This window comes from Pristiophorus japonicus, chromosome 1, assembly GCF_044704955.1.
Source record: "Pristiophorus japonicus isolate sPriJap1 chromosome 1, sPriJap1.hap1, whole genome shotgun sequence".
Classification (NCBI taxonomy): Eukaryota; Metazoa; Chordata; class Chondrichthyes; family Pristiophoridae; genus Pristiophorus; species Pristiophorus japonicus.
The window spans coordinates 441,044,459-441,072,430 of NC_091977.1; the positions used below are offsets into that span (position 1 = coordinate 441,044,459).

The window sequence follows — 27,972 nt, forward strand, 5'->3', positions numbered from 1 at the left end:
TTCCGAATCGCTGTGCATTAACCTCGTGCTCCTGATGACGTGTAATTCTAACATCTCCTCATCCTGCTGTTGTTCTTCCAAGCCATGCAGTCTCTGTGGATTACTACTCATAGCTTTGAACACTGGCATCATAGCTTTAAAAGCTGGTTTACCCTTCAGTCGGCATGCCTTCGCAAGATGCCCAGTTTTTCTGCAGAAGAAACACTCTGCCTTCACGGATGGACAACTTTTAGCAATGTGTGGTCCCAGGCACCTATAGCACGACTTCGACGCTCTGGTAGAATTTCCAGTTTCTGAGACTTTCGGCCCTGTCCGTCTTTTATTTAGAACCTGCAGGTGATTTACCTTGGTTGACTGACGACCGTAATCATTATTTAATTCTCGGGAATATTATTCGGCAATGCTCATCGACCTCGCTGTCTGCTGAATCCCGAAATGATAGCTTTCAGCAATTTCTAACGGTTTGGGGTTATAGTGCTGCTCCAGCTTCGTTAAAATCTCTTTAAGCGTTGTGTCCTTTGGCTCGTCAGGCACAAGCAGATTTACAAGGGTTTCATACAAGGCCGGACCCGCCACCAATAAGAAAATCGCTTTCTTCCGTTCCAACACTGGACTGCATTGTCTGGAACTTCGATTATGTTATTTGCAGTGAAATACATTTCTAGCCCATCCACATACGCTTTAGAACGTTCCTGGTCGTGTCTATATTCACCCAAATATCTGATTACAGCTGCCATGTTTAAACTCTAGCTGTTCTCACCGTGTGCTGTAGTTTACCTCGGATTTTGTAGCTTTTTTTTCCAAAGACAGAAACTTCCAACATCTTCTGTCGGCTAGCTGAATCCTTCACCAACAAAATTTAAGCTTTAAACATCCGAAAAATCTCCATTCTCAGTCGCCAACTGTGATATCTTCACAGAACACACACACACAGCTCTTAAGATGGCAGGCTGTCAGTCTGGAAGCTACCTGCCTGTTTATTATAACTCTACAGCTGCAGTACACAATACGTCCACATCCACAGTATGGAGCTACAAGCATTACAAGCGTACAGCACTTACAGACATCACATGCTCCAAAACGGCAGAGTAAAGAACTACCTGAAAAATCTTCAATTTCAAAATTTAATTAGAATCATAGAATGCTACAGCATAGATGGAGTTCTTTCAGCCCAACATCCCTGTGCCAGATCTTTGAAAGAGCTATCCAATTATTCACACTCCCCTGCCCTTTCCCCATAGCCCTTGGAAATTGCTAGAGTCTATAATTAAGGATAGGGTGACTGAACACCTTAAATTTTCAGTTGATCAGAGAGAGCCAGCCTAGATTTGTGAAAGGCAAGTCATGCCTGTTGAATTTGATTGAAGTAGTGGACAGGGGAATCTCTATGGATGTTATTTGATAAAGCAGTTGATAAAAGTCCCATAGAAGCCCAAAGAATTGAGGGCAAATTGTTGACCTGGTTAGGAAATTGGCTGAGTGGCAGGAGACAGAGAGTAGTGATAATGGGTAGGTACTCAAATTGGCAGGATGTGACTAGTGGTGTCCCGCAGGGATCTATGTTGTGGCTTCAATTATTTACAATATTTATTAATGACTTAAATGATGGCATAGAAAGTCATATATCTAAATTTGCCAATTACACAATGATAGGTGGCATTGTAGATGAAAGCATAAAATTATAAAGGGATATTGATAGATTAAGTGAATGGGCAAAACTGTGGTAAATGGATTTCAATGTAAGCAAATGTGAGGTCATCCACTTTGGACCTAAAAAGGATAGAACAGGGTACTTTCTAAATGGCAAAGCTTAAAAACAGTGAATGTCCAAAGAGACTTGAGGGTTCAGGTACATAGATCATTAAAATGGCATGAATAGGTACAGAAAATAATCAAAAAGACTAATGGAATACTGGCCTTTATATATAGAGGATTAGAATACAAGAGAGTAGAAATTATGCTGCAGCTATACAACACCCTGATTAGACCACACCTGGAGTGCAGTGAGCAGTTCTGGGCACCACACCTTAGTAAGTATATATTGGCCTTGGAGGGTGTGCAGCATAGGGTTACCAGAATGATATCTGGACTTAATGGGTTAAAGTACTAAGGGAGATTACACAAATTAGGATTGTATTCCTAGAATTTAGAAGGTTAAGGGGTGATCTGATCAAAGTTTTCAAAATATTAAGGGGAACAGATAGGGTATTTCTGCTGATTGGGGATTCTAGGACTGGGGGCATAGTCTAAAAATTAGAGGCAGACATTTCAGGAGTGAAATTAGGAAACGCTTCGACACACAAAGGGTGGTAGAAGTTTGGAACTCTCTTTCGCAAACGGCAATTGATGCTAGATCAATTGTTAATTTTAAATCGAAGATCGATAACTTTTTGTTAACCACAGGTATTAAGGGATATGAGCCAAAGGCAGATATATGGAGTTAGGTCGCAGCCTACACCTGTTCCTATGTTCACTAGTTTGTCTATGTACTGAAATCTGGTACTATCCTCCTTGCTGTTTACTACATTTACGAGTTTCATTATGCCCTGTATACCCAAATCCAGGTCATTAATGTATATCAAGAAGAGCGGTGGTCCTAATCTCCTGGGGGAGGGGGTGGGCGAACGGGACACACATCACTGCATACTTCCCTCCAGTCTGAAAAACAGCCGCTCACCACTATTCTGCTTTCTGTCCTTTAGCCAATGTTGTATCTTTGCTACCACCATCCCTTTAATCCCATGGGCTTCAATTTTGCTAACAAGTCTAGTATGTAGTACTTTATCAAAAGCCTTTTGAAAGTCCATCTATGCAACATCAACCACACTACCTTCTTCAACCCTCTCCATTACTTCATCAAAGAACTCAATCAAGTTAATCAAGTGCAGTTTTCCATTAACATATCCATCCTGATCATTAACCCATATTTTTCGAGGTGACAATTAATCAAGTTTTGGATTATTGTCTCTTAAAAATTCCCCCACCACCATCATTAGGCTGACTGGCTTGTAGTTGCCGGGTTTATTCCTCTTTCCTTTTTGTAACATTTGCAATTCTCCAGTTTTCTCTCATATCCAAGCATTGGAAGATTGTGGCCAGAGCCTCTGCAATTTCCACCCTTACTTCCCATAGCAACCTATGATGCATCCCATCCAGACCAGGTGACTTTTCTGAGCGCTGCCAATCTTAAGTACCGCCTCTTTATCTATTTTTAGCCCAACACCTCCTGTTATTGTCACATCGGAGGCAGCGCGAGCCTGGAGCAGCTGGAGGGAGTTTGAAAAAAAGCTAGCCATAACAGGGTCAACGGATCTGTCAAGGGGACAAAATGAGAAATAAAAAGTATTTGAAATTATGACGTCACAAGGATGGAGGGTGGTGATTGGTTTTTCCATATTATATTGAATCACAGGACAAGGAATTAATTTTAAAGAAAATGAAAAACCGATTTAATTTGCTTCAATTGCTATTTTCTAATTTTAAACTTAATTTATGATTGTATATATTATTTAATTTTGTTTAATTATAATCTTTATTATACTGATTTTACTATCGTATACTCATTATTGTATTATTTACCATGTAATTAGAATTTCTTTTTTTTTTAGTTTTTTCGCCTGTGTCTATCTGCGTGCGCACTTTGGCTTTGAGCTCTTTTTATACTTCCTTCTCCCACTTTTTCTCTCTTTCCCTCCCTGATCAATATCGAACATGTTGTAAAACTGTAGTGAAGTGCCTTGGGACGTTTTATTACATTAAAGGAGCTATATAAATAAAAGTTATTATCCTCTTTAATGAAGACAGATGCAAAGTACTAATTTAGTACCTCAGCCACACCCTCTATCTCCACAAGATCTCCTTTTTGATCCCTAATTGGCCCCACCCTTCCTTTTACTATTTATATGTTTATAAAAGATTTTTGGGCTCAATTGTGGGAGAATTGTTAATTTTGTTTTTGGTTGCAAGATAGCACATGGGTGGCTGCCAAATTTCATAAATTGGATGCCACAGCCAGAAAAATGTGAATTCACATTTAGAAAAATCTGTTCTAACGTTGATAAACGTAAGCATGGACACCTGGGACATTAATTTTCACAAAAATCTTTACAAGATCACTATACTATGCAAAAATATCCTTGGCTCTCCCATCTTTTTCACTTATCCTGTTTTCCCGTCTAGTCCCTTCATCTGCATCCATCATGTTCTTCTGCCATCACTGTAGAGGATGTTATTACTGGTCAGTGTAGCTAAAGCCACAAGCTAATTTTTCTATCCATCATCCAATTGCTTTTCTCCAGAATTTGGAGTTGCTTCATATAAAACATACTAGGCCAAATCTTCCTGAAAAAAATAACAGCATGTTAAATGACACCCGTCATTATTAACACGCAAATTAGCCAGCAACTTCAGTGGAAGTTGCAAATATCCAGAACTTGATCGATTTACACCACACCTTACCCATCACCTCCCCATTACTTTTGAGAGCTTGCTGAATTTGCACATTAATTGCCAATTAAACTTGTCGCAGAAAGTTAAGGCATATAATTAACAGCATAAATACCCTATTACTATGATAATTGTTAATGCAATGCCAGTCAACCTCTCTGGCCCAGAAAAGGAACAATTTAAACTGTTGAGTCTCATTCCTGCGTGTAGTAAATTCAGAGTTTTTCAATGTATTGTTTCTTACTTTTCCTTTGTCGGTTTCTTTCTCAATCCTTAAATCTCATAGGTTGAGATATACTTTTAATCCCATTTTTACCAAGGTCCTAGATGTCCCTTTGCCCTTGCCAGCAAGTTACAGCACAAATTATATTTGAGCTGAAGGGTGCAGGAAAGTCTAACAGTACTCACTGAGATGCCCCGCTCCAGTAAGATTTGGCCTGCTGCCTTTTGCAGACGAGAAACCCAATCATAATACGAAATCTGGGACAAATTGTGAATGAACTGAAATTACCTCCAATTAAGATCGCCTAATTCCACCTCTGTAACATGCCCCATCTCTAGTCCTGCCTCATCACATCAGCTGTTGAAACCCTCATCCATGCCTTTGTTACCTCTAGACCTGACTATTCCAATGCACTCCTGGCTGGCCTCCCATGTTCTACCCTACGCAAACTTGAGGTCATCTAAAACTCTGCCACCGTGACCTAACTCACATCAAGTCCCGTTCACCCATCACCCATGTGCTTACTGACCTACACTGGCTCCCAGTCCACCAACGCCTCAAATTTAAATTCTTGCATTCAAATCCCTCCATATCCTCGACCCTCCCCTTCTCTAACCCCCTTCACCCCTAGCATCCTCCAAAAACTCTGCTTTCCTCCCATTCGGGTATCCTGTGCATCCCTCACTTCTGCCAAATAAGGGATTCATAAGATATTGTCCCTTTAAGAAATGTATTTCCTAAAGCAGTCACATAACCATTCCCAGGTCCACACTGAATACAAAGCATTACTCTAAATATTCGCTTCTATTTTCCCAACAGCAGTATAATTACATACAATGCACAGCACAGAGACAGATCATTCAGCCCAACTGGTTTATGTTCCACATGAGCTTTCTCCCACCATACGTTATCTAACCCTATCAACATATCCTATTCCTTTCTGCCTCGTGTTTATCTAGCTTCCTCTTAAATGCATCTGTGCTATCATAGAATCATAAAGTTTACAGCACGGAAGGAGGCCATTTCAGCCCATTGTGTTCGGCCAACAAGAGGCTATCCAGCCTAATCCCACTTTCCAGCTATAGTTCTGTAACCCTGCAGGTCATGGCACTTCAAGTGCACATTCAAGTACTTTATAAATGTGGTGAGGATTTCTGCCTCTACCACTCTTTCAGGCAGTGAGTTCCAGACCCCTACAACATAGAAAATAGGAGCAGTAGTAGGCCATTCGGCCCTTCGAGTCTGCACCGCCATTCAATATGATCATGGCTGAGCCTCTATCGCAACACCATATTCCCACTTTTTCCCCATACCCCTTGATGTCTTTTTCGTCTAGAAATCTAGCTATCTCCCTCTTAAATATATTCAGTGACTTGGCCTCCAGTCTTCTGTGGTAGAGAATTCCACAGGTTCACCACCCTCTGTGTGAAAAAATTTCTCCTCATCTCTGTCCTAAATTTCCTACCCCGTATCCTGAGTCTGTGACCCCTTGTTCGAGACTTCCCAGCCAGGGGAAACATCAGTCTATCCAACCCCGTCAGAACTTTATACGTTTCAATGAGATCCCCTCTCATTCTTCCAAATGCTAGTGAATACAGGCCTAGTCGACCCAATCTCTCCTCATACGACAGTCCTGCCATCCCAGGAATCAGTCTGGTGAACCTTCGCTGCACTCCCTCTATGGCAAGTATATCCTTTCTTAGGTAAGGAGACCAAACTGCACACAATACTTCAGGTTTGGTCTCACCAAGGCCCTGTATAACTGTAGTAAGGCATCCTTGCTCCTATACTCAAATCCTCTTGCAATGAAGGCCAACATAGGAGTTGCCTTCCTAACTGCTTGCTGCACCTGCATGTTTGCTTTCAATGACTAGTGTACAAGGACACCCAGGTCCGTCTGTACATCGACATTTCCCAAGCCATCACTATTTAAATAATACTTTGTCCTTATGTTTTTCCTACCAAAGTGGATAACTTCACATTTATCCACGCTATACTGAATCTGCCATGTCTTTGCCCACTCACTCAACCTATCTAAATCGCCTTGCAGCGTCTTTGCATCCTCCTCACAACTCACAATCCCACCTAGTTTTGTGCCGTCAGCAAACTTGGAAATATTACATTTGGTTCCCTCATCCAAATCATATATATATATATTGTGAATAGCTGGGGCCCAAGCACTGATCTCTAGGGTACCCTTTACATGAAGAAATATCCCCACAAATCTTCTCCCAATTACTTTAAATTTATGCCCCCTGGTTGTTGACCCCTTTGCTCAGGGAAATAGGTTCTTTCTATCCACTATATCAAGGCCCCTCATAATTTTATACACCTCAATGAGGTCTCCCCTCAGCCTCCTCAGTTGCAAGGAAAACAAATCCAGCTTATCCAATCTGTCCTCATAGCCAAGATTTTCCACTCCCGACAACATCCTCGTAAATCTCCTCCGCACCCTCTCCAGTGCAATCATGTCCTTCCTATAATGCGGTGACCAGAACTGCATGCAGTACTCCAGCTATGGCCTAACCAGCGTTTTATACAGTTCAAGCATAACCCACCTGCTCTTATATTCTATGCCTCGGCTCATAAAGGCAAGTATTCCATATGCCTTCTTAACCACCTTATCCACCTGGCCTGCTACCTTCAGGGATCTGTGGATATACAATGCCAGGTCCCTTTGTTGCTCTGCACTTCTCAATGTCCTACCATTTAATATGTATTTCCTTGCCTTGTTAGCCCTTCCCAAATGCATTGCCTCACACGTCTCTGGATTAAATTCCATCTACCACTGTTCTTGCCCACCTGATTGATATCTTCCTGCAGTCCGCAGCTTTCTTCTTCATTATCAACCACAGACAATTTTTGTATTATCTGCAAACTTCTTAATCATACCCCCTATATTCAAGTCTAGATCATTGAAGTATACCACAAAAAGCAAGGGACCTAGTACTGAGCCCTGCAGAACCCCACTGGAAACATCCTTCCAGTCACAAAAACACAGAAAGCTTGCATGCAGGTACAGCAAGCAATCATCATCATCATAGGCAGTCCCTCAGAATCGAGGAAGACTTGCTTCCACTCTTAACATGAGTTCTTATGTGGCTGTACAGTCCAATATGAGAACCACAGTCTTTATCACAAGTGGGACAGATAGTTGTTGAGGGAAGGGGTGGGTGGGACTGGTTTGCCGCACGCTCTTTCCACTACCTGCGCTTGATTTCTGCATGCTCTCGATTTCTGCATGCTCTCGATGATGAGCAAGCAATAAGGAAGGCAAATGGCATGTTGTCCTTTATTGCAAGGGATTGGAGTACAAGAGTAAGTCTTGCTGCAATTGTACAGGGCCTTGGTGTACTGTGCACAGTGTTGGCCTCCTTATCTAAGGAAGGATATACTTGTTTTGGAGGCAGTACAACGGAGGTTTACTAGATTGATTCCTGGGATGATAGGGCTGTCTTATGAAGAAGATTGTGTAGAATGGGTCTATACTCTTGAGTTTAGAAGAATGAGAGGTGATCTCATTGAAACATGCAAGATTCTGAAGGAGATTGTCAGGGTAGATGTTGAGGGGTTATTTCCCATGGATGGAGTGTCTAGAACTAGGGGACACAGTCTCAGGATATGGGGTAGGCCATTTAAGACACAGAGATGAGGAGGAATTTCTTCACTCGAGGGTTGTGAATCTTTGGAATTCTCTGCCCCAGAGGGCTGTGGATGCTGAGTCTCTGAATATATTCAAAGCTGAGATAGGTAGATTTTTGGGGTCTAGGGGAATCAAGGGGTATGGAGATCGGGCAGGAAAGTGGAGTTGAGGTCGATGATCAGCTATGATCTTATTGAATGGTGGAGCAGGCTTAAGAGGCTGTAGAGCCTACGCTTGCTCCTATTTCTTATGTTCTTAGATACAAGAGTTAGATACAAGGGAATCATTCCAATTATAAAACTTGTAAAACAATGCAATCACAATCCAACATTGCTGGTACACATTAATATTCACCACAGACTGAGTTCGAATCATAATGTTCACAACACAGGCCATTCGGCCCGTCGAGCCTGTGCCAGCTCTCTGCGAGAGCACTTCAGCGAGTCCCACTCCCCCACTTTCCCCGTAGTCCTGCAAACATTTTTCATTCAGGTACCTATCCAATTCCCTTTTGAAAGCTACAATTGAATCTGCCTCCACCACCCTTTCTGGTAGTGAATTTCAGATCCTAACCACTCGCTGCTTAAAAAAGTTTCTCCTTATGTCACCTTTGGACCTTCTGCCAATCACCTTAAATCTGTGTCCTCTGGTTCTCGACCCTTCTGACAATGGGAACAGTTTCTCTTAGACCCGCCATGATTTTGAACACCTCAATCAAATCTCCTCTCAATCTTCTCTGCTCCAAGGAGGAACAATACCAGCTTTTCCAGTCTATCCACATAGGTGAAGTTCCTGATCCCTGAAACTATTCTTGTAATCTTTTCTGCACCTTCTCGAAGGCCTTCACATCCTTCCTAAAGTGTGGTGCTCATAAGTGGACACAATACTCCAGTTGAGGCTGAATCAGTGTTCTATAAAAAGGTGCATCATAACTTCATTGTTTTTGTACTCTCTGCCTCTATTTATGAAGCCCAAGATCCCGTAGGCTTTTTTTTTTTAAAAACAGCTTTCTCAACCTGCCCTGCCGCCGGCAACAATGTGCACATATACCCCCAGGTCTCTCTGATCATGCACCCTCTTTAGAATTGTACACTGTAGTTTATATTGCCTCTCCTCGTTCTTCCTACCAAAGTGCATCACTTTGCACTTTTCTGCATTAAATTTCACTTGGCAAATGAAATTTAATACAGAAAAGTGCAATGTGTCTGCCCATTCCACCAGCCTGTCTATGTCTTCTTGAAGTCTATCACTATCCTCTTCACTGTTCACTATACTTCCAAGTTTTGTGTCATCTGCAAATTTTGAAATTGTGCCCGGTACACCCACAGCCAAGTCATTAATATATATCAAGAAAAGCAGTGGTCCTCATAGCTACCCATGAGGAACACTTCCTTCAGTCCAAAAAACAACCGTTCACCACTACTCTCTGTTTCCGATCACTTAGTCAATTTTGTACCTATGCTGCCAATTGTCGCTTTTATTCCATGGGCTTCAACTTTGCTGGCAAGTCTATTATGTGGCACTTTAACAAATGCCTTTTGGAAGTCCATGTACACCACGCCAACCGCATTGCCCTCATCAAAAAACTCAATCAAGTTAGTTAAACACAATTTGCCTTTAACAAATTCATGCTGCCTTTCCTTAATTAATACTTGTCCAAGTGACTGTTAATTTTGTCCTTGATTATCGTTTCTTAAAGCTTTCCCACTACTGAGTTTAAACTGACTGGCCTGTAGTTCCTGGGTTTATCCTTGCACCCTTTTTGATGTGTAACATTTGCATTACTGATCAGTTCAGCCAACATGGAGATATACCCAGCAAAAGTTAGGTGCTTTGGTATTTTTTTTAATATAAAAAGGTGGGGTGGGGGGGAAAGAGAGGGAGGGGTTGGGTAAATCAGGATTTCACAGAAGTAATTAAGGTCCGCAATAGTTTACACATCCAAAGACAATCTATGATGTGGAGACCCCCAAGGGAAGGGAAGAAAATCTTTTAAGAAAGCATTTTATTTCGTTCCCCCAGCAGTTTATTAACTTACAGTAATTTGGCAGTTTGCACAATTTACCAGAAATAATTCACCTAAACAGCACTTAGCCCTCCAACAAATCAAATTTATTGCATTAACAAAGTCATTTATAATTTAAACTCCAGAGCATTTTCCTAATTACAAAGTATTGGTATTTAATAGTAGCAAATACACATGGTGTCGCATATCTTCCAATTGGATGCAATAGTAATAGTCTCTTCCTTTCAGAAAAATACACAGCAGGCATGTGGCCAAATCACAAGATAAAGTTGGCCAAGATAACAAACACACAAGAATGGCATCAGTTAAAACTTACAGGGCGGGGGCTGTATTTTTCCACTCAAATTGTTAAACAATCTGCAGTAACTTGCAAAATTAGTTCCATAAAAGACAGATATAAAATTAATGTATTCACTAAAAAAAGTAGGTTTACTTTTTCAAACATTTTTGTCAGATAGTACTGAATGGTTTAGACATTCAGTTGTGCATGGTTTCTTAAAATCATAGGATTTTCAAGTTACCCGTTAAGCAATCCTTTAAATGCAAATATAGGTCTGCTCATAACATTAATTTTGAAACTGTTTAAAAGTAAAATAAAGTCAAACTGGAAAGTTAATTTCAACCCATCTGCATTTGGTCCATTTAACATTTAGTGCATCTACAGTACTAGGTTGAGGGAGTGATGTACAGCATCACATTAACAATTTTAGCCTCCTCCCAGTCAAAACAAGTGTACTTATATACACACACACAATCATGTATAGATTCATACCACACAGTTGCAGTGGGTTATTTTATAACCTGTACTTTGTAAGCAATGCTGATAATAGCACGTGACCTTGGGCCACATGACATTCACCAGCATTTAACAGTTTAAAAAAAACATTTTCTTTGTACCATTATGGTATAAACAGAATTACCACCTTGGGAGCAGTGGGATATTTGAAAACAATACAAGAAGAAATAATGAGATGCATTCTAATTACCCTTCAGCTTTAGGATTACATCTTCGAGACTAATTAATTTTCTGTATCCAACTGCTCCAACTTGACAATTCTATACCTATTTACAAATAATTATATTACACGAGGTAAATGTTAACCATTTTGAACTCAAATGATCGAAAAGATCACTGGGTATATGATTGGTTCTAGAGTTTGTTCTACTGTTGTAAATTGCTGATCAGACTTCATTGTATCTTTTGAGGTTTTGGAATGCTGTAAATAGGATAAGTAAGTGTTATTAATAAAATGTAGTCAATATTAAAAACTATTAGCATTAAATAGTTTACTTATATTAAATAATATATATTCCTAATTCGCACTTCAAATCCATTCTGTTAAAATTAAAGTGGACTATAAACCATACATACCAAGACAATTGTAGTTTAAAACACTTACTCATCATAATCGGAAACAAAAATCATCTAAACTTCACGCAACACAAGAATGTTTCACTTCTTATCCCAGTGACCCAGGTTAAGAAAAGCACATAAATGCAAACAGTCCAGGAGTCATTCATTCAATACCTTGGGATTCTGCAGATTATGGCTTAAACCAGAGACCTCAAAAGAATGTGCATTACAGTGTCTCTTACAGTAGGCCACGGTCCTTGATAAAGATTTTAAAATGTATTCAAGAAGAAGTGAGCTCACCAGGTTCAGGAATACAAAACTGAATTTAAAAACTAGAACTTGACTCCTCCATCTGTGGAGCATTTAAATTTTACTCCTACTGGGAGAAATGCTCTGAATTTTACATAAAAAAATGTCAAGTAATCCCACGTCAAGTACAATAGGCAAGATAACCAGATTGATTTGTGACGTTGACATGCTAGATTTCTGATACACTTTCTACAGCATAAATAAACTTCAAACCTTTTGTGTAGGACAATTTAGTTCTTGTAAAACCACTAATTATTATCACTACTGAAATTCAGAAAGATCACCAGTTTCAGATTCTCACCTTCAGACCTCAAATCAAAATGTGGACTCTCAACACTACAGATCAACGTGAAACAAAGACTGAAAGTAGTATGAAAGTCTTCAGCGAATTTTGCTTTAGTTACCATCACAAAGGGTGGTAACAATCTTTCAATCCATGTTTATTTTCTCAGCAATGGAGTTTGCTTACTGATCTTCATGTATTGAATTTGATCAGCTGTTCATTTAAGTTTTAAAATAAAGCCAGTCAAAGCTATTTTATATATGCTAGAGTTAAACCAGTTAAAACCATTGCATTCAATCCCAAAGTCTGACCTACAGTGAAAAAGGCACAGTTATCAGATTTAATAAGTGACTCTAGGTAGATTTAACAAATCTTTTCAAAACCAAGAGTCAAGACATTAATACAAGGTGCCATTTATGATCTTGGACACCAAATATTGCAGTGGTTTAACATCAATACTAAATGAGGTATTACATTTTGAACTTTGACAACTGTATATTCCCAGAGCAAAACCAATAGCAAGATGTTAAATACCTGTAGTTTGACAAAATGTGTAACTGATCAGATAAACTCAAAAGCAGTTTTGCTTTTAGTGTAGCAGTCTGATATCTCAAAGAACTAGGAAAGTTCCAGTAACACCTTTCACAATAACCCAGATATCAGACCACTCACTTAATTCTCCAAAAAAAACATTCAAAGCTGCTTAATCGCTGTACAGTATATACAGACCAAGAAGGCCACAGAACAGTATTAGAAACCCCAATACTATTTTTTCTTAATTATATAGCATATTTTATGTACAATGTATAACAAGTTGTCAATGTTTATACAGTTAATGGTTTTCCTGCCTTACAGAAAACATCCTAAAATCTGTAAGCATGACTGAACTAAATAAAAAAGGCATGCTTTTCTGAAGAGACAGAATACAAATCAAAACAGAATGTCAAATGTTACTGCATCCTTTCCAGTTTTCTAAAATTATAAACAACCATTTGGTTGCCATCAGTCCTGAGTTCACAGTAATAAAAAGCGGTACAGTTCTTACACTTCAGCTCCTGAAGTGTAACAGGTCACACAATTATAGCAGTTGTCTAAGGCTGTATTAAGACATCTTCACCGGTAGTTGAGAAGTCTCTTGCATGAATCTGTGAGGTTAGCTGACAAAGTTGTACACCAAGAACCTGGGTGTTCCACAATACTGTGTTGCAAAGAGTTTACCATCTGGAGTAGGATCCGAGAATGCAATCTCATCTTTACTCAAATACGAGCCATATACGAAATTGCTCCTGCAAAATAATAAATTATTTTTCTTTTACAATTAAATACAGCATAAATGTTAGTAAATTCATTTTAAGTGACACAAATTGCCAATCAAAATCTTGAACATTTCCAGGGTCAGCTTCACATACAATCTCCTTTTTTTCCCCTTCCTCCAAAGAAATTGTCAATTTTCCCTTGGGTATTCAGTAATCTGCTTTCTGTATGCTTACAGATGTATCTTCAAGAGATACATTTATGAGTCAGTATTACCAACTATTTAAAAAGTAGACTGTTTGTAGCAGCTGGGTACCAAAGAACACTTCTTGATGGGAAAATAATTCTCATTTAAATAGCACGTCCCATATAGACAAATGCATTTAACGACTTTACAAGAGACGTGGACTCTGAGCGGAAGTAAAGAGTTTGGGGTGGAGAGAGGAGGGAAAGAAACCAAAAGGCATAGTCAAAATTATTTTGAAAGCAGCGTGAAAAATGACATGCAAGTGGTTTTGGAATGAATATTCGAGTCCATTTTATACTGCAACATTGTAGTTTTAAATAGTCGGTTAGGATCCCTTACTCCAGTAAAAAATTACAACCATGGAAGTTTAAAGCACAAAAGGTGGCCATTTGGACCATGTGTCTTACACAGTTGTAATTTCTTTGACCATAACTGATTAATTCCCTACCGCAGAGAGTTGTTGATGCCAGTTCATTTGAATATATTCAAGAGGGAGTTAGCTATGGCCCTTACAGTTAAAGGGATCAAAGGGTATGGAGAGAAAGCAGGAAAGGTGTACTGAGGTGAATGAATGGTGGTGCAGGCTCGAAGGGCCGAATGACCTACTCCTGCACCTATTTTCTATGTTTCTATGTAATAGATAATTCTTTCAGCCAACCAGATTGGTCATTTATAATTGACTAATAATTGACGGTAGGCACTCAATATTAGCTGCGCCTCTAGCCAAGCTGTTCAGTACACTACAACACTGACATCTATTCGACAATGTAGAATGCTGTCCAAAAAAAGCAGGACAAATCCAATCCGGCCAATTACCGCTCCATCAGTCTACTCTTAATCAGCAGCAAAATGATGGAAGGTGTCGCTGACAGTGCTATCAAGCAACACTTACCAATAATCTGCTCAATGATGCTCAGTTTGGGTTCCGGCAGGACCACTTGGCACCAGATCTCATTACAACCTTGGTCCAAACATGGACAAAAAAGAGCTGAATTCCAGAGGTGAGGCAAGAGTGACAACCCTTAACATCAAGGCAGCATTTGACAGAGTGTGGCATCAAGGAGCCCTAGTAAAATTGAAATCACTGGGAATCGGGGAAAACTCTCCATTGGCTAGAGTCATACCGAGCACAAAGGAAGATGGTTGTGGTTTGTTGGGAGGCCAAATATCTTAGCCCCAGGACATCGCTGCAGGAGTTCCTCAGGGCAGTGTCCTAGGCCAACCATCTTCAGCTGCTTCATCACTGACCCTCCCTTCATCATAAGTCTGAAGTGGGGATGTTCGCTGATGATTGCAGTGTTCAGTTCCATTCGCAACTCTCAGATAATGAAGCAGTTCGTACCCTCGTGCAACAAGACCTGGAGGACATTCAGACTTAGGCTGATAAGTGGCAAGTAACTTTCATGTCACAAAAGTGCCAGGCAACAAGAGTCTAACCACTATCCCATGACAATCAACAGCATTACCATCGCTAAAATCCCCACCATCAACATCCTGGGGATCACCATTGACCAGAAGCTTAACTGGACCAGCCACACACTGTGGCTGCAAGAGGTCAGAGGCTGGGTATTCTATGGTGAGTGTCTTACCTCCCGACTCCCCAAAGCCTTTCCATCATCTACAAGGCACAAGTCATGAGTGTGATGGAATAATCTCCACTTGCCTGGAGGAGTGCACCTCTAACACTCAAGGAGCTCGACACCATCCAGGACAAAGCAGCCCGCATCCAGCACCTGAAACAGTCACTCCCTCTAACACCATGGCTGCAGTGTGTACCATTTACAAGATGTACTGCAGCGACTTGTCAAAGCTTCTCCACCAGCACCTCCCAAACCCACGACCTCTACCACCTAGAAGATCAAGGACAGCAGGAGCATGGAAACACCATTACCTCCAAGTTACACATCATCCTGAATTGGAAATGTATCGCATTCTTTCATCATCGCTGGGTCAAAATCCTGGAACCCCTCCCTTACAGCACAGAGTACCATCACCACATGGATTGCAGCAGTTCATGGCGGCGGCTCACCACGAGCTTCTCAAGGGCAATAAATGCTGGTCTTCCCAGCAACGCCCACATCTCATGAACGAATAAAAAAAAAATCAAAAGCAGCATTTACAAGCCCATAGCATCATGGCTTATTCTAGAAGGGGAAATTAAATCAGAAACAGAAGTTATAAGCCCTGCCAGTAGACAACCCCAATTTTAAATAGGGTCGCAGACACTCTCGCTGACATCAATCTGATAGAAATCACTTGTTAGAAATGACAACTGCCACTACAGTAGTCACTATTGTGTTGAATACAAGCACAGCAAAGGACATGAAGCACACGCTTAACAAGCATGGCGCATAGTCTTGAGTGACCGGCTGAACCAGATATTGGTACTTAAGGAAAAGGGGTGGAAAAGAGTGACATCTGAATAATTTTCCAAATCCATTATCCACACTGATGATCTACCAGTTGCCACGGGTGGGATTGGATTTTGGGCTGAATTCTCCCAATAGTTTAAATAAACATTCTTATCTCTGATAGGAATGACTTTACCCCATTAGAAATCCTACCTAGCAAATAATGACTTGAAGACCTTACCCACATTTGCATGCTGTATGGTAGCATAATTCAGCTTCTGGTTATCGTTCCCTGCAGATTTAACAAATCTCAGTAATTCCGAGGATTAATGTGAAATACCATGGGATCTTAGCTTTCATAACCAGCTGGTATTCCAAGTACACAAAGCGTGCAGTAGATTTGGAACGCCGGACAAAGGAACATTCCAATGAATGTCAGTATCTCTAGAAAGGGACTAATAACTAAAATCTTTTGGCACCTGGCCACATTGCAATACAACTCCTCAAACATTCTTTGTCCCAGGAGAAAGAGGTAATTATAGTCCGAGATACCCGCAAGGATGGGGCACCAATACAAAACTGTCACCAGTGGCCGTAGAATTCAAAATTATTTGCTAATTTCTTGCAAAAAGATAACATGCCAAATAGGGATCCACAGCTGACTATAATAGGCAATTCCAAAGGCTTACTAAACACGTGCCACATTCTCAGTCATAAGGGCAGAACTCACCAACAATATTCCAAGGTCGATCATTGGATCTTAAGTAGACCCAGCCCTTGTAACACAATTCTACAAACACCAGACCCAATGAGGTATTTAACATAAAATCTGAATGCCAATAGATAAAATATCAACAACGGCGATTTAAAAAAAAAAGCAGGAGCAGTGAGCAGAGCAACAAACCGAGAGAGAAAAAGAAACATCACAAAGTGACGACATAATTGGAGGCGGATCCAGAGGAAATTGAGCTCAGTATTTAATCTACTTTATACACTCTTTCTGGTGTTAATTTTTTATTTTTAACAACTATAAATAAATTAAATAAATATTCAGAATAATTGATATAAAAAATAGTTTGAGGAGCAGGCAGTGAAACTAATGAAAGGAAAAATCTGATAAAGTGAACTCTCAGAGAGCACAAAGGAGGAGCTCAGAGTCTGAGTAAACCAGGGGAGTAAACAGAAAGTAATTTCCTTTTTTAAAAAAAAACCAAAAGCTGTCTACATAATTTTAATTTAAGTTTAATTAAGTAAACAAACTTGCTTGGAACAGCAGATAGGTGATTGGTTGGTGAGTAATACACTTTCCCCCCCCTCTCTACGTTGAGGAATTGGGTTAAATTAAGAGCTGGGAGAATAATAACTGCTATTACTTTATTACATTAATAACTTAAACTAGCTTAATTATATAAATAAAATAAGGTTAGATAGAGATGGCAGTGCAGGTGGTGTGTCGTAACTGCAGCATGTGAGAGTTGGAGACGTACGAGATCCCGAGCAACCACATCTGCGGCAAATGCCTGCAACTGGATGAACTTCAGCTCAGAGTTGTTGAGCTGGAGTCCGAGCTGCAGACATAGTGATGCATCAGCGAAGGAAGAGTTACCTGGACACTTTGTCCAGGAGGCAGTCACACCCCTTAGGCTAAGCAGTACTTTATAGAGTTAGTCAATGGTCAGGGGCGGGAGGGTGTGACTGCGAGTCAAGAAGGTATAGGGACCCAGGATATAGTGATTGTCTAACAAATACGAGGTACTTGCTACCGAGATAGGGGAAGTGGTCCATGTTGTCCAGGGCACATTGTCCAAATCCCCTGGGAGGACAGACGTACCAATGTTCACGTCCTCGACCAGGCCAACATCCCGAGCATTGAAGCACTGACCACACTTGATCAGCTCCGCTGGGCAGGCCACATAGTCCGCATGCCAGACATGAGACTCTCAAAGCAAGCGCTCTACTTATAACTTCTTCATGGCAAACAAGCCAAAAGGTGGGCAGCAGAAACGTTACAAGCACACCCTCAAAGCCTCCCTGATAAAGTGCAACATCCTCACTGACACCTGGGAATCCCTGGCCAAAGACCGCCCTAAGTGGAGGAAGTGCATCCGGGCGGTCGCTGAGCACCTCGAGTGCATGCAGAAATCAGGCGCAGGCAGCGGAAAGAGCGTGTGGCAAACCAGTCCCACCTACCCCTTCCCTCAACGACTATCTTTCCCACCTGTGACAGAGACTGTGGTTCTCGTATTGGACTGTACAGCCACCTAAGAACTCATGTTAAGAGTGGAAGCAAGTCTTCCTCGATTCCGAGGGACTGCCTATGATGATGATGACTTGCTACCTGTATGGATGATAACAAGGACTGCAGGGAGGGGAGTTTGAGGAGCTAGGATCCAAATTAAAAAACAGAACCTCAAAAGGTAATCATCTCTGGATTGTTACCTGAGCCACGCACAAATTGGCAAAGGGACAAACAGAGGTTTAAATGTGGGGCTCAAAGAGTGGTGTGAGAGGAAGGAATTTCAGTTCACTGGCAACAGTACTAGGGAAGAGTGAGCTGTTCCGTTGGGACGGGCTCCACTTAAACTGGGCTGGGACCAGTGTCCTAGAAAATCAAATAACTAGGGCAGTAGACAGGGCTTTAAACTAATGAAGGGGAGGTAGGGGGGTGTGGTGGGTGGATTCAGGAAAGAGCGAAGTAAAAAGCAGTAAGAGAAATGTCAAGGCTCTAGGACAGAGTTTTGGGTAAAAAATAAGCAGAGTGAGCCAGGAAGGGACAGAGAGAGTAACAAAGGCAATAGGGTATGTGTGACCAAGGTGACCAGAGAAAAATAGAAAAAAGTCAAAGCTAAAGGCACTATATCTGAATGCACAAAGCTTTCGCAACAAAATAGATGAATTATTGGCGCAGATAGAAATGAATAGGTTTGATCTAATAGCCATTACGGAGACGTGGTTGCAAAGTGACCAAGGTTGGGAACTAAATATTCCAGGATACTTAACTTTTAGAAGAGATAAGCAAAATGGAAAAGGAGGAGGGGTAGTCCTAATAATAAAGGATGGGATAAAGAAAGGAGAGAGAAAGGAGCTTTGCTCTGAAAATCAAACATATAATCAGTTTGGGTAGAGCTAAGAAACAGCAAAGGGCGGAAAACATTGGTGGGAATTGTTTATAGGTCCCCCAAACAGTAGTTGTAATGTAGAGCACAGTATAAATCAAGAAATTAGAGGCACATATAATAAGGGTAATAGAGTAATCATGGGGGAATTTAATCTACAGAGAGACTGGGAAAACCAACTTTGCAGTAATAATGTGGAGGATTAATTCATAGAATGTATACAAGATAGTTTTCTAGATCAGTATGCGAGGAACCAACTAGAGAACAGGCTATTTTAGATCTAGTATCGTGCAATGAGGAAGGGTTAACTAATAACCTTATAGAAAAGGCGGCTTTAGGGAAGAGTAACCGTATGATAGAATTTTATATAGAGTTTGATTTAGTTAAATCCAAAACTAGGTTCTTAAATCTAAACAAAGCAAACTATGTAGGTATGAGGGGCGAGCTGGCTACGGTAGATTGGGAAACTACATTGAAAGGTATGACTGTAGACAAGCAATAACTAGCATTTAAAGAATACATAATTTACAACAAACATACATTCCTTTAAGGTTTTAAATGAGGTAGCTGCAGAGATAGTGGATGCACTGGTATTCATCTTCCATAATTCCCTAGATTCTAGAACAGTCGCCAAGGATTGGAAGGTAGCAAACATAACCCCAATATTTAAGAAAGGAGGAAGAGAAAAAATGGGGAACTATAGGCCAGTCAGTCTGACATCAATAGTAGGCAAGATGTCACACAAGATGTTATTACACAAAATTAGGACTCATGGCATTGGGAGTAATATTAGCATGGACTGAGGATTGATTAATGAACAGAAAACAGAGAGAAGGAATAAACAGGATTTTTTTCAGGTTGGCAGGCTGTAACTAGCAGGTTACTGCAAGGATCAGTTTGGGCCTCAGTTATTTACAATCTATCTTAAATGACTTAGATGAAGGGACTGAGTGTAACACATCCAAGTTTGCTGATGATACAAAGTTAGGTGGGAAAGTAAGCTATGAGGAGGATGCAAAGAGGCTGCAGAGAGATATAGGCAGGTTGACGAAGTGGGCAAGAACATGGCAAATGGAAAACAATGTGTGGATGTATGAAGTTATCCACTTTAGTAGAAAAAACAAAAAAGCAGAATATTTGAATGGTGAGATACTGGGAAATGTTTGCACTCAGAGGGACTTGGGTGTCCTTGTACATGAATCACAGAAAGTTAACATGCAGGTCTGCAGGAGCAAAAGAGAGATTGGGGCTCTCACATGGGGAAAAGGCAAACCTGAAATAAAGATGGAGAAACTAGTTTCTTAATTTTTATTAAAATGAACAAATTTCACACTGCACAAAATTAAAGTTAGTTGTCTAGGCCCTTAACGTTTAGCAGTCAATACGTGGAAGTTAACAGTGTAATTACTGCGGAAGAGCCAAAGTTTTCATCCATTTCAATGATGTACTGGGTATTGCAGACTAAATTGGTAGTAATTTGAGCAACCCTTGTCCACAGTAAAATTCCATCACAGAGCTGCTGTCCAGTTGTAAAGGCATTTGCCAATATCCAGTAGGTAGGTCCACTGTGCTAATATAGTTGGTTTTTGACAAAGTCGAAAGAATAATCAGCTGAAAATGTTAGATTTTTAAATGTATCTTTCATCTTCAGTAGTTGAAGAATCTAGCCTCTCCAGAAGGTTTCGGGATTATGATTACAGCAAGCATCCATGGGGCCACGGCTAGCTCGTTAATATTGTCTGCTAGTATCTTACTGACTTATTGATCGAACAATGATCTTCTCACCAGTCACTTTTGATGAGAGGTTTAGGTTGCAGCCTCAGAACAATTGTATAGCTACCTAATGTGGCAAGTTGAGGAGCAATCACAGCCAAAGGATTCTGATGTGCTAGTTGTGGTTCAGAGAATCTATTTTGTGGGCCACCCAGAATCTGTTATTAAATTTCACTCCATCATATGCATAGTTGTGACCCCATACTGACTAATGAAATCCCAGCCTAACAGGAAAGATCCTGTCAAATTCTTCTTGTAGAACATAAGAAATAGGTGCTGGAGGAGGCAGAGCCTTGGTCCAAATATGGACAATAGAGCTGAATTATAGAGGTGAGGCAGATCGTGACAGCCCTTGACACCAAGACAGCATTTGACCGAGTGTGGCATCAAGGAGCCCTAGTAAAATTGAAGTCAATGGAAATCAGGGGGAAAACTTTCCACTGGCTGGAGTCATACCTAGCACAAAGGATAATGGTTGTGGTTGTAGGAGGTCAATCATCTCAGCCCCAGGACATCACTGCAGGAGTTCCTCAGGGCCAACCATCTTCAGCTGCTTCATCAATGACCTTCCCTCTATCATAAGGTCAGAAGTATGATTGTACAGTGTTCAGTTCCACTTGCAACTCCCCAAATAATGAAGCAGGCCAGACCTGCATGCAGCAAGACCTGGACAACATTCAGGCTTGTGCTGATAAGTGGAAAGTAACATTCATGCCACACAAGTGCCAGGCAATGACCTTCTCCAACAAGAGTCTAACCGTCGCCCTTTGACATTCAACAACATCACCATCGCTGAATCCCTCATCAACATCCTGGGGATCACCACTGACCAGCCACATAAATAGGGTGAGCTGGATTTTCGGCTTTTAAGATTTCGGGGCGTTAATGGCAGCAGAGCAGTCCTGATATTGCCTGGAAAAAGTTCGTGCCTCAGTCAGCAAAACTGGGCAGCTGTGCCCAGAGTGTGGGGCAGAGTGCTAAGGGAGGCGTTGCACATCTCTCTTAGGGCACTCGGCCAGCTTAGCATGTGAAAATCCTGAGCTAAAGAGCCAGCCTCTGAGCGCTCGAAGAAAAGCCCGGAGACAAAAAATACCAAATACATTCCCCCAAAAATACCTCACGCACCACCACATAAAATCGCAAAAAAAAAACAATCACACTTACCCGAGGTCGACATTATTTACCTCTCTGCAGCTTCAACCACCCGTTTTCACAGGCGGTCCTCAGCACATCACTCGACACAGCGCTACAGGTCAGACAGGAAGCAACAACTGATCCGGTGTCGCAACGAGGTGCGTTGCACACCGGCTCGCCTCATCTGGGCGGTAAAGCTCTGCGCCTCGCCGAAACCAGCCCCGGAAACTCCGGCAGGCTGCTGGAAGCTGGCTGCCCACCTAGAAGAGCTCACTGCCCCTCCGGGCAAAATCTAAGGCGGATGGGAGCAGAAAATCCAGCCCCGTGGCTACAAAAGTAGGTCAGAGGCTGGGTATTCTGTGGCAAGTGTCTCACCTCCTGACTCCCTAAAGCCTTTCCACCATCTACAAAGGCACAAGTCAGGAGAGTAATGGAATACTTGCCACTTGCCTGAATGAGTGCAGCTCCAACAACATTCAAGAGCTCGACACCATCAAGGACACAGCAGGCCCCTTGATCGGCACACTATCCACCATCTTAAAAGTTCACTCCTTCCACCTCAGGTGCACCGTGGCTGCAGTGTGTACCATCTACAAGCAGCACTGCAGCAATTCGCCAAGGATTCTTCAACAGCACCTCCCAAACCTACGACCTCTACCACCTAGAAGGACAAGGGCAGCAGGCGCATGGGACCACCATCTATCACCTGCAAGTTCCCCTCCAAGTTACGCACTATCCCGATTTGGAAATATATCGCAGTTCCTTCATAGTCGCTGGGTCAAAATCCTCGATCTCTCTCCCTAACAGCGCAAGGACTGCAGTGGTTCAAGAAGGTGGCTCACCACCACCTTCTCAAGGGCAATAAATGCTGGCCCTGCAAGCGACACCCACATCCCAGGAACACATTTTTTTTTAAAAAGTTCAATGACAACACCCAACTTTCTCAACTCCCTCAATGTTGGCAGCCTGCTTGGCTAGTCCTGCATGAGCTGTAACTTCCTCTAACTAAACATTAAGAACAAAGCCATTGTCTTTGGCTCCCGCCTCAAGCGCCGTTCCTTCCACCCTACTCCCCAACCGAATCAGACTGTTCACGACCTCAGCACCCACTTGACCTAAAATCTCCTTCGTTGGTTCGGTATCAATTTTTTCTGATTAAGCCAACGTGAAACACCTTATGGCCTTTTCCTATGTTAAACATCTTCATTTTTCAGCAGCTGTTATCAGTGGTTCAGCAGTAGCATTCTTGCCTCCGAGTCCAAAGGTTGTGGGTTCAAGTCCCACTCCAGAGATTGGAGCACATAATCTAGGCTGACACTCGAGTGCAGTACTGAGGGAATGCTGCACTGACTGAGGTGCCATTTTTCAGAGGAGACCTTAAACCGAGGCCCCGTCTGCCCCTCAGGTGGATGCAACAGACCCATGGGTAGCAACTTGTAGGATTCAAAACAGAAATTGCCCAAATACAGGAACATCTAAACAGTCCTCCAGCCTGCTTGTATTTAAACTGAATGGAACCAATCAATCGGTTAAGCCAAACACTTTGATGACCCCAATGAAAATGGCCATTTGATAGTTATAGGAGCAATCCAATTGACACTAATGTCCACAATGATCATCAGCTGTTTATCAGTGCCTTTGGGATACTAAACATTACTGTATATTTTCTGCAGCTAGTAATAACCAATTTTAACACTGTGCCGTAACCAGAAAAATATCCAATAAATAATCTCATTTAAAAAAGTGCTTAATTTTTGTCACATCATTGAGCCCTTCACAAAGGTTCGCCACTTCACTTGTGATGACCATGTGCATGTATGTTCTTGCCACAGTCTCATTCTTGTGCAGCAAAGGGTGTGAGCGTGGCCTGGCTAGCATCATATTGCTCGTATTGGATTTCTGGCCAAACGGCTGAGCACCTCCAGCTCTATCCATCAATAGTGATTGGACACTACAAACAGGCTTTTCTACCCTGTCCCTTTTGGCTTATTTGACGCCTAATTGAAGTAGACTCAGTCAGCGAGATGTTCGTTCTTTGGCCAAACGTGTACATGTCATGACTCTACTGCAACCTCGCTTTAAGCAGGCAAGGCACACAAGGCTACTACTTCACCCCATGAGGTGCGACTTGCAAACATTGTGAATAAAAGTAAGTTCCCTGGATAAAGTACCTCTTTAAATGTGGACTGTGCTGCAAGTTCTGAACCCTCTGCCTCTGCCCCCGCCATCCACCACAATCCCTCAGGTGGAGTCACTTTAAATTAGTGCCTCATGCATTTCCCATTCAGAAACTAAAAGCAATGGGATTATATGGACAAAAACTGGATTTTGTTCGGGATGTTTGCTTAAGTCCGAGATTTTAGTAAGAATGGATGGGAAGCTCAGTGAACCCAATTTTTCGGAAGATACCCAAGCCAATTTTGCTCGCCATCACACATCCTTTTTCAATGTCTTCATCCAATGACTTTTTTGAAGTCTGTTCCAAGCATTCAGAAAGTAACTGTAATGGTTCTTTCCACAGATAAGTTCTAGGAAGACTTGCTCAGGGATCTAAAGCTCCCTACTCACGAACTTAAAAAATAGCATTAACCACTGGGATATGTAAATGTCCCCAAATGTGGTATTATGGCTTTGCACAGTTTCTGAGGGCACTTCAAAAGTATTGACTGGAAGATATAAGTGGCAACTATCCCAATTAGGTAGCTTGGGGTTATTCGGATGGGTGCCAATATTAGCCTGGACACACCTTCAGGACCATCGAGAAGAAGTGATGGACATTTTTTACTTTTCTGATCTTCCTTCAAATGATTAAAAACTTGTGTAAAAGACATGTGCCCAACCACTTATCCTTCATGGTTCAGAACTCTGTCATGGAACATAGGAGCATCCTTTGGATCACATACAAGATCCTGGATCAATGAGATAGATTTGTGGTAAAAAGGGAAACTGATGTAGCAAAAGGCAGTTCCAAACTATACCTATCACAACATCGTGGAGTGTTCAAGGGCACTGTAAATGATTGACCAGCCTCTGCAACAAATAACCCAGCCAGCCAGCATATTAACAGGAGGGTGATCCGAGCTGGGCAAGCAGCAGGAAACTTACTATTGCTGTGCTGCTAAGCTGCAAATCAGTACTGGTTAAATTCCAGAAAACTACTGTGCATACTTAGTAAACTCCAAGCCTCAGCTCTTGCAAACCTGTACTTAAGCTCTCTAGCCTTGGTAACCAGGGTGTCTCCCAACAGGGGCAAAGTGTGCACTCCATACTGGGCAAACAAGAACTTGACCGGTGTAGATTTTGCAGTAGTTTGGTTTGGAGATTCAAAAGCGTGGTGATTGGCATTCACACATTAGATTCCAACAGTGAATAGTCAAGGGGCTATTGGGTGGGGAGGAACTTAACACAATCACTAAGGAGGTGGCACTCAGTAAGATAATGGGACTAAAGGCAGATAAATCCCCTGGACCTGATGGCTTGCATCCTAGGGCTTTAAGAGAAGTAGCAGCAGGGATTGTGGATGCATTGGTTGTAATTTATCAAAATTCCCTGGATTCTGGGGAGGACCCAGCAGATTGGAAAATTGCAAATGCGACACCCCCATTTAAAAAAGGAGGCAGACAAAAAGCAGGAAACTATCGACCAGTTAGCCTAACATCTGTGCTTGGGAAAATGTTGGAGTCCATTATTAAAGAAGCAGTAGCAGGACATTTGGAAAAGCAAAATTCGCAGGCAGTCAGCATGGATCTATGAAGGTGAAGTCATGTTTGACAAATTTGCTGGGATTCTTTGGGGATGTAACGAATAGGGTGGATAAAGGGGAACCAGTGGATATGGATGTAGACTTCCAGAAGGCATCTGACAAGGTGCCACATAAAAGGTTCACGGGGTTGGGGGTAATATATTAGCATGGATAGAGGATTGGCTAACTAACAGTAAACAAAGAGTCGGGATAAATGGTTCATTCTCTTGTTGGCAACCAGTAACTAGTGGGGTGCCGCAGGGATCAGTGCTGGGACCCCAACTATTTACAATCTATATTAACGACTTGGAAGAAGGGACTAAGTGTAACATAGCCAAGTTTGCGAACGATACAAAGATGGAAGGAAAAGCAATTTGTGAGGAGGACACAAAGAATCTGCAAAAGGACATAGACAGGCTAAATGAGTGGGCAAAAATTTGGCAGATGGAGTATAATGTTGGAAAGTGCAAGGTCATGCACTTTGGCAGAAAAAAAATCAAAGAGCAAGTTATTATTTAAATGGAGAAAGATTGCAAAAATGCTGCAGTACAGCAGGACCTGGGGGTACTTGTGCATGAAACACAAAAGGATAGTATGCAGGTACAGCAAGTGATCAGGAAGGCCAATGGAATCTTGGCCTTTATTGCAAAGGGGATGGAGTATAAAAGCAGGGAAGTCTTGCTACAGCTCTACAGGGTATTGGTGAGGTCACACCTGGAATACTGTGTGCAGTTGTGGTTTCCATATTTACGAAAGATATACTTGCTTTGGAGGCAGTTCAGAGAAGGTTCACTAGATCGATTCCGGGGATGAGGGGGTTGATTTATGAGGAAAGGTTGAGTAGGTTGGGCCTCTACTCATTGGAATTCAGAAGAATGAGAGGTGACCTTATTGAAACATATAAGATTATAAGGGGGTTTGACAAGGTGGATGCAGGGAGGATGTTTCCACTGATGGGGAGACTAGAACTAGAGGGCATGATCTTAGAATAAGGGGCTGCCCATTTAAAACTGAGATGAGGAGAAATTTCTTCTCTGAGGGTTGTAAATCTGTGGAAGTCGCTGCCTCAGAGAGCTGTGGAAGCTGGGACATTGAATAAATTTAAGACAGAAATAGACAGTTTCTTAAACGATAAGGGGATCAGGGGTTATGGGGAGCGGGCAGGGAAGTGGAGCCGAGTCCATGATCAGATCAGCATGATCTTATTGAATGGCGGAGTAGGCTCGAGGGACTGTATGGCCTACTCATATTTCTTATGTTCTTATATGCAGTAGACAAAAAAATGTAAGTTTTGATGCTAGATCCAGATTTCTATGGGGCTGTGGGTGGACCATCCTCATCCTTGTTTACATACCTCATAACTATGGTATCACCTGGACCTTTACTGATTTGTTTCAGACATGTCCCTCAAAAACTATGGCTAATCAAATTACACAAATACAATTATGTGGCAGTACTGTGCGGTTGGGCCACCCTTCAAGGGTGTGATGTGAGCATAGATTGTGGTTGCCTCTTTGAAATATTGATCACCACATAGTTGCAATAAACTCTGGATAATTGAAGTTTTATTGGTCACAATTATATAAATTGGGTTAGCTATAAGTGGCCTCCTGAAGAACTCTCTGTGACTCAATATGAATATAGCTGCGGCAATCAGTCACGTAGCACTAAGCTCAAGTGCTGTTTCTCATGGGGTGGGAGCACACTGACTGAATGCTGTTTGGTGCTTTAGTGCCACAAAGACTAATCCGTAAAAACTCTGGAACCAGGCAAGATTAAAAACTCACCAGCACACCACATGTACAACACAAAAACTTATACTGGCCATATCCGAACAATTTTGCAACTTATAAATTGAGATTTCTTATTAACATTAATTATGTACAAGGACCAATGCTGGGCTTCCTCTAACCATTATAGCATTGCAAAAAAATTACACCTAGGTTTCTAAAAAATTATGGTATTAATATCAATGGCCCTGAAATTGCAGTGGGTACGATGACGTACTCTCAGAATACGTCGTCGTATTCCCTTTGAAATACACCGCAAGTTTGGGATTAAAACTGGTGGC

General features: G+C 41.6%; 1 protein-coding gene across 1 annotated transcript in view; it reads right to left on the reverse strand.

The window, feature by feature from the left end:
- Positions 1 to 10,185: 10,185 nt before the first annotated feature.
- LOC139275770 (N-acetyltransferase ESCO1-like) overlaps positions 10,186 to 27,972 on the reverse strand; it is a 45,683-nt gene continuing 27,896 nt past the window's right edge. Inside the window, exon 10 of the mRNA XM_070892973.1 lies at positions 10,186 to 13,570. Within this exon, the coding sequence (XP_070749074.1) occupies positions 13,438 to 13,570 (133 nt within the window). The 3' untranslated portion in view covers positions 10,186 to 13,437. The remainder of the gene's footprint in view (positions 13,571 to 27,972) is intronic.